This window comes from Hevea brasiliensis, chromosome 9 (assembly GCF_030052815.1).
Source record: "Hevea brasiliensis isolate MT/VB/25A 57/8 chromosome 9, ASM3005281v1, whole genome shotgun sequence".
Lineage (NCBI taxonomy): Eukaryota > Viridiplantae > Streptophyta > Magnoliopsida > Malpighiales > Euphorbiaceae > Hevea > Hevea brasiliensis.
The window spans coordinates 16,733,452-16,741,758 of NC_079501.1; the positions used below are offsets into that span (position 1 = coordinate 16,733,452).

The 8,307-nt window shown below is 30.1% G+C and overlaps 1 protein-coding gene and 1 pseudogene across 2 annotated transcripts; both read right to left on the reverse strand.

Annotated features, from left to right (window-relative positions):
* Positions 1 to 2,782: 2,782 nt before the first annotated feature.
* LOC110633460 (AAA-ATPase At2g18193-like) lies at positions 2,783 to 4,661 on the reverse strand (annotated as a pseudogene).
* A 712-nt stretch (positions 4,662 to 5,373) lies between these two features.
* Positions 5,374 to 8,307, reverse strand: LOC110633466 (AAA-ATPase At5g17760). Of its 2 annotated transcripts, none has more exons than XM_021782073.2 (2): positions 7,164 to 8,307; positions 5,374 to 5,970 (listed from the first exon to the last, which is right to left on the reverse strand). In XM_021782073.2, the coding sequence occupies exons 1-2, from the start codon at positions 8,151 to 8,153 to the stop codon at positions 5,500 to 5,502; spliced, it is 1,461 nt and encodes a 486-aa protein (XP_021637765.2). In that variant the 5' UTR covers positions 8,154 to 8,307; the 3' UTR covers positions 5,374 to 5,499. The 2 variants fall into 2 exon arrangements, with proteins under 2 accessions (XP_021637765.2, XP_021637766.2); XM_021782074.2 differs by having other exon boundaries at positions 5,374 to 5,964; positions 7,164 to 8,305.

Genomic DNA, 8,307 nt, shown 5'->3' on the forward strand with positions numbered 1-8,307 from the left:
TGTGTATTTTTAGAGGAAACAAGAAATAGGTTTTTGGTTGTTTTGGCGGCTGTGGACTTGTATATGATGCTGACTTTGGAGGTATTGGAAGGTCGTTGGGTGGCAGAAATGCAATGAAGACTTAAAATAAGTGTCAGATGTCGCGTGAAAGCTTACAGGATAGGCTTTTGAAATCGCTCCTCAAGTTTTTCTAAACTAAACAGCACTTTTCTTTTAGCATTGAAAACAAAGGCAACCATCATCATATTTCTGCCGCATCACTGACCGCCACCAGTATTAGTGGGATAGGGACGGCTACCGCTAGGGTTTTCGCCAAGTATCCGACTACAATTGTTTAATAATTTAGATATTCAATATCCCATTTTAAAATTGTTAAAATACTTGTTTTCATTTAAAATTCAATTTATCACTATTAAAATATTATTTTAAAATCGTTTAATTTTGTAAATTTTTTAATATATATCTATTTCATTAATTATTTATATAAACAAATTTATGAAACTCAAGCTTAACTGATATGGTTACTAATTTGTAAATTCAAAATCAATTAATTATATACCATCCAAATTATTAATGTTAAAATTGAATCATATTGAATATTAAAATTAATTTTTTTTTGCTTTTTTATATTTTTTTCAGTAATTTTTAAATATAAATTCCTTTAAAATATATTTATATTTGTTTACGGTCAATTCTTATTAATAGATTTGAGTTTCATCTCCTCTTTTAAAAGGATTTGTTGTATCTTCTTTTGTGAAAAATTGATATTTCATCTTTCGTGAGTATTTGGTATTTCAATTTTTGCAAGGATTTATTGTTTCCTTCGTTGTAATGATTTATTTATTTTTTTATTATGAAGTTGTTAGATATTTTAGTTTGTTATTTGGGTATAAGTGCAATGATAGGATAAAAATAAAATTAAATACTTAATATAAAAGATAATAGTTACTATAATTATAAAGTATGATAATATTTACGTGATAAGTATCACGTGGCAATACTAAAAGAAAAATTGTCCATATGGCAACACAAAACTCTGTCTACTTTATATATATACAGATAAACGCTTAAATTTTTATAATTAAATAAAATATTAAAAAATTTAACAAACATTAAATAATAAATTTATAAAATTTTAATAATTAAATTAATATTAATTAAATATATCTAATATTTTTAATCATTTAGTCATGAAAAGTAAGGTAATAAAAACACTTAAAAGGAAAATTTAAAAGAGAATTAAATTAAAAAAAAAGAATTAAACACTTAATATAAAGGATAACAATTATTATAATTATAAAATACAATAATCTTTATATGGTAAGTGTCATATGACAGCACAAAAAAAACTTGTCTATATAGTAACACCAAGAAAAACTCTGTCTGCTTTACATATATATAAATAAATTCTTAATTTTTTATAATTAAGAAATTTATAAATTTTAACAATTAAATAAATATTAATTAAATATATCTAATATTTTTAATCATTTAGTCATAAAAATTGAGGTAAGAATGATAATAGTAAAGATACTTAAAAAATAAAAAATAAATAAATAAATAATAGAATTAAATACTTAGTGTAAAAGATAATAATTACTATAATTATAAAATGTGATAATCTTTATATTATAAGTGCCATGTGCCAATATCAAGAGAAAATTTGCCCACATAGCAACACAAAAAAAAAGCTGTCTTTTATATATATAGATTTTAAGATATTATAATTCTTAAATTTTTGTAATGAAAGGAAATTTTAAAAAATTTAAGAAACATTAGCAAGAAATTTATAAAATTTTAGTAATTAAATAAATATTAATTAAATATAACTAATATTTTCAATCATTTAATCATGAAAATTGAGATAATAATGATAATAATAAAAATACTTAGAAGGAAAATAAAAAGAGTTAAATAAAAAAATAAAATTAAATATTTAGCGTAAAAAATAATAATTACTATAATTATAAAATAAGATAATATTTATATGATAAGTATCATATGGTAATACTAAAAAAAATTCTGCTTGTTATATATATATATATATATATATATATATATATATATATATATATATATATTCTTAAATTCTTATAATTAAATGAATATTAAAAAATTTGAGAAACAAATTTATAAAATTTTAACAATTAAATACATATTAATTAAATATATATAATATTTTCAATCATTTAGTCATAGAAATTGAGGTAAGAATGATAATAATAAATTTGTTTAAAAAGGAAAATGAAAAGAGAGTTAAATATTTTGAAAAAAAATTTCTATATGATAAGCATCATGTGATAATACTAGGAGAAATTTTATTCACATGGCAACACCAAAACAACTCTTCTTTACAATATATATAGATAAATTTGTTGATCTTATTTTAATTGATTAAAGTACTTTAATAATTTAATTAATGGAAAGTTTCTTAATAATCTTAAGCTAATTTTGGGTGGAAATGTTGGTTAAGATTATCACTCTGAATTAGCATGGCTTGCATTTCTCCTCACATTGTTTCTAGTGTGAATTGCCAAAAATAATTTTCATTACACAAAATGTGTTGGAGATGGTAAAGCAGAGAATACACTTATAGAGCTAAAAAAGTCTTTGTAGGGAATGGAGCTTCCTCAACGCTCTTATTGATAATTCAAAAGCTTATAGCCGTAAATTACAAGTATGGTTACACTTTCCAAAGCTAATCATCATTAAAAATTTTCGTCTAATCTCATTATTAAAGATACATTCTTATGTCAACAAAACAAACAAAAAATAGAGCAAATAACTTGAAAATTCTCAGTTCTATTGAAAATTATAGAAAGCCTGTTATTCTTATAATATTGTTATCTATTTGAAATGGTTCTTTGCAGGCTCAATCCCAAATCCCAACAATATAGTTCATAATTTGTGTAGGCCTAATGGTTCCAGACATATATATTTGGAGAATATGCTGAAGAGAGGATGAATAAACAGACTGAAAATATAATCAAATTACCCAATAATCATTTGGCAGGACAAAGCTCAAGTAGTTCTTTATTTATTAACCATGAGCATGCCAGAAGAAAAAGATAAAAGTTATCATTCAGCAATACTTTCTTCTTCTGCTTCTTCATTTTTATCTTTTTCCAACCTCTTTTGCTTAAGGAAATTAAGTACTTCTCCAAGAGCAACATCAGCATCATCATTCTTCATTAGTTTTTCAGCTAGAGATGCAGGGGTGACCTCTACGCATCGGATCAAACCATCGATTTCTTCAAAGAGAATGTGGTCTTTTAGTCCAAGATAGTTGGAGACTAAGACTCTGAATCCTTCAATAGTGCAGTAGGACATGTGAATGTGCACATCCATCCACCCAGGACGAAGCAATGCAGGGTCCAAATCTTCTTTGTGATTAGTGGTGAACACTATTATTCTCTCCTCCGCACAACTCGACCACAGCCCATCAAAACAGTTTAGCAGAGACAACAGCGTGAACTGCTCATAAAAACATGGAAAAAATTAATTGCATACTAACATTTTATTGCTTGAGAATGAAAAAGCAAAATAATCAATTGATACGTATGGAAAAGATTATGTACTGATTACTGACCCTGACGTTCTTGGAATGGGATTCAGAATTGTCTGATTTTGATCGACCATGTACCCCTGAATTACAATCTATGTCTTCAATTACGATTATGGATTTTCTATCTACATGTAACATCGCACTTCTTAAATCAGAATCAGAACTAATATTTGCAAGCTCCAAATCATAAACATTATAATTCAAATAATTAGCATGGCAGCAATTAGGCTTGATTTCCCAGTTCCAGGGGGGCCATACAATAAATAACCACGTTTCCAGGCCCTGCCAATTTTCTTGTAGTAGTCTTTCCTGGCTAAGAACCTGTCTAAATCATCCATGATGACCTTCTTCAACTCATTATCCATGGCCAGCGTGTCGAATGTGGCTGCATGTTGAAAATCGATCCAACTCCACCCACAATATGATTTCCTAGAGTAGATCCTCAAAAACTTATTTTCTTTAGTCATGGCTTTATAGGTACGAATGACATGATCCAAATACTCATTGAATACCTTTTCCCTGTATTTACCTTCAAAACGCAACTCAAAATATTCATTTCCCCCATCTTCTTCCTTTCGGCAATCAAAATACCAAGTAATTTCTATACCCTCAAAGATGTCGACAATCTCCTCTTCCTTCATCAGGCCAGCCATTACGCCCTTACGTCCTTTGAACTTGCCAATCTTGATGGTCTTGTTCTTGTGGCCAATCTTGGTGGAAAGATAAAATGTTGATATATCAATAAGCTTGTTACTCGAGAGACCTTCCCATGAGTCGTCAACGACGAAAATTTCATAAGAAGGCTGCAACTTTTCTACGACAGAAATAGTTTCTCAATTTTGAGGCCAAGAACGAGTCGAGCTTCTTTGGAACCACCTCATGGTAAACGTTTCTCAAAAGCATAAAGGAGGTGGAAAACGATGCGTACAGAGACAGCAAAGAAGACACTGAGGGAATCATCCTGCCATATTCGATCACAGAGGATGGCATTTCGCCCGTGACTGCAGATAATGGAGAGGTATTGGAAGATCTGTCGGTGGCTAGCACTGGCAGCAGCAAGCAGGGTTTCATCTGGTTAAAGGGCTTCATGCAGGGGCCTGGTATTGGACTGGGTTTTAGAAAAGAAGCCCAATATAATTTCATCGTCTTTATTTTGAAATAACAAGAACTGGATTAAAATTTCAACCAAATCTCAAGTTTTTATTATTATTATTATTATTATTATTATTATTATATTTCTGTGGGATTATCCTACTTATTACAATCCATACTCGCCTTAATTTTTATGCTATTATAGAATAGATAGAGATGACAACTCACTCAACTTCTTAGGATTTTGATCGAAATTAGTCCATCCTGATTGTGGCAGTTCTTTTAATTTTTTTAATCATCGATAATCAATATAATTACCAGAGTGATCTTTGTTATATAATTGCACAATCATAATTTTTATTTAATAGAGATTCGATGAATCAAATAATTATTGATACACCTTCAAGATATATAACAGTAACACTAGCTACAAGCAACTAATTAATATTGATATTAATTTTTTTTTACAAAAAAGATTAAATGATTAATTATCTTGTAGTTAAGATTGAAGGATTCAAATTTTAATAGACTTTCTAATCCTTTTAAAATATTTTCAATATACCATGTAAATGTTTAGTTTTGATTAAAAAAAATTAATTAAATAACTAATTTTGCTTTTATTTTATAACTGAAGCAAAATTAAAGAATTACTTTTGCTTCTGGCTTAAAGGTAGAAAAATTAATGAAACTAATTTTTGCGTAATGTGAAAAGGTAGTTAGCATCATAAGTCATGTTTATCTTATATATTAAATAAAAGAAGATCTTGAATCCACTTGAGATATAGAGCCGATACAGTGGGCGCATAATCTGAAGAGATAGGTAGTATAAATATGTAGGGTAATTACAAATATCTTCTTCTAGTGATTCTTCTTGAAGCAGTCCTAACAGGCTTTCTACGCCTCTTCTCAATTTTTTGCCTCTTTGAAGAATCTTGAATCTTGAACTCATCTCCTTCGAATTTCTTCCTCTTGAGGAGCTTCACAAGTCCTTCAAGTGCAATATCAGCATCTTCATTCTTCATTAGCTCTTCGGCAACCTGCGCTGGAGTGATCTCTACGTTATTTATCAAGCTTTCAATTTCTGCAAAGAGTCTATGGCAGGAATTGATGCCCAAGTAATTGGATGCCAACTTCCCAAACCCATGAGATGTGCAATACGACATGTGAATGTGCATGTCCATGCGTCCTGGACGCAACAAAGCAGGGTCTAGCCTTTCCTTATGGTTGGTGGTAAATATAATGATTCTTTCATCCCCACAACTCGACCATAATCCATCTATGAAGTTTAGTAGCCCAGACAATGTCAACTGCAACTTAATTAAATATATTAAACAGGAAAGAAAATTAGTGAATGAAAATTTAATTACTACCGATAAATATATGAATGTTATGCAAATTGAAGCTGCACATTTCAGTGGACTAAATCTCTCACAGTTTTAAAAATAAATAAATAAATAAATAAATATATATATAGCTTTGCAAGAACAAAAATCACTTTGTGCACATATATTCCCCTAGACCACTACCAGTATTCAAAAGAGACTTTCACATCCACTAGTATGCATATAAAGAGACTTTCCACGTTGGACGAAGTAGATGTAAGTTGATACTTGATAGTGAAAGGGCGATCGATCCTAGAGGACTGATGTCATGATGAGGCAGTATTTTTGCAAGCTTCATGGGGCTATATTTGGTGGCTTGTGAGAAAAATGAAATTGACCTATATATCCATATGAGAATGATGTTACTTCACACTCATTTAATTCATGTCTACAATAATATACCAGTACATCCATTGTCTAGCAGCCATGCAAGGACTTTTTTTTTTATAAGAAAAAAAATTTTATTAATAATTGATTTCAGGAAAAAAAAAAATAGCAAATTCAATCTGCACAAAACAAGGCTGCACTAACAAACAAGCCAAAAGCCATTCACTAAAATTTTTTATATTTTACATTTTTCTTTGAAATTTGATTTTTTTTACTTTAATGCACCCAATATCTTAAATTATATCATTAAATTAATTTTTTTTGTCTAAATTTAAATGCATTGCACTCGATTAATAAATAAATATTAAATATAAATGAGTGTCTAATATTCAAAATAAATAAATAATCATTCATTGATTAGCAATAGCTCTCTTAAAAAAATATTCCATACACTAATGAGTGTTTTTTCAATGAATATTAAATGAAAAATAATTGATGGGATACATGTACAGTAAAATAAAAAAAATAATAAAACTTTAGATCTTCCCACTCTTATAACTTAAAGAGAAATTAATCAAACTACCTTACCTATAAGTGTTAGGATGTCATTGTTCATGACAAAAAAGAAAGTTAGAAGTTGAAATAATAAAAGTAATTTTATTTTGAATAGTTTCTAACATATCAGAAAATAAACAAATTAATTTGCTAATTTCTTCCACCACAGAGAGAATTAATTAGCTGTATTATAAGCTCAAAAGAAAAGCAGATAAAACGATCAAATAAGTCAATATACTAACCTGTACATCATGTTGTTTGTTATTACGTCCATCAGGAAGAAGCCGATCAGGTAGATCCACACTACAATCAATATCTTCAATCACGAGAATTGATTTATTTCCAGTTGCCAGCAATAATTTTCTCAGATCGGAATCCCGCATTATGTTTGCAAGCTGCAAATCATAGACATCAAACTTTAAGTGGTTAGCCATGGCTGCAACCAAGCTGGATTTTCCAGTCCCTGGAGGCCCATACAGCAAGTACCCACGTTTCCATGCCCTCCCTACTCTCTTGTAGAAGTCCTTCCTACTCACAAATCTTTCCAGATCCTCTATAACAGCTTTTTTCGCTTCTGGGTCCATAGCCAGAGTCTCAAATGTTGCTGGGTGATCAAGATTTATGGACTCCCACTTGATGCCGCCGTAGGATGGTGAATTATTCAGTGTATGCATCTTCAAGACTCTTTGTTCATCTTTGATTTTTCTTGATTTTTCAAGAATATAAGGCACGTAATAGTTCAACACTTTTTCCTTGTGTTTCTTGTGGAAACTAAGCTCGAAACATCGCTTCTCGGATCTTGACAGGAAAGGGTTATGGTTATTGGGATCGTTCTTTTCAGGCTCTGTACAGACAAATCTCCATTTAAGCTCAATATCGTCAAAGAAATCAACGACTTGCTCTCCTTTCTCGAGCTTAATTGTCAAATTTTTCTCTCTCGAGGTTTTGCTTATTTTCAGCCTTTCAGTGTTTGGACTAACCTTAGTGCACAAGTATGTTTCAGACGCATCATAGACTAGGTTTCGAGCAATTCCGGTGGACTCATCGATGACTAAGGTAAGAAGAGAAGATCGAGGCTTGAAGAAGAAGCGGAAAGTGGAGAAAAGGTAGCTTCTAATTGGATAAGGAATGATTTCATTAACCATGGATCGAAATAGCATCATTGAAGTGGCGATAGAGGCATAGGCAGAGAACAAGGATGACGGGGAAGGCATTTCTTTTGAAGAAAACATGATTGCAAGACGGAGTTTGACACCTTCGGCTAGAGGCTCTAGACAGTTCCTCTGTTTTTAAGGGATACTGAAACTCTATATTGACGGAATCTTGAATTAAATACCCAAATCCTGAGGTGTGGGACTCAAACACAAAACCCATATATTTTTATTA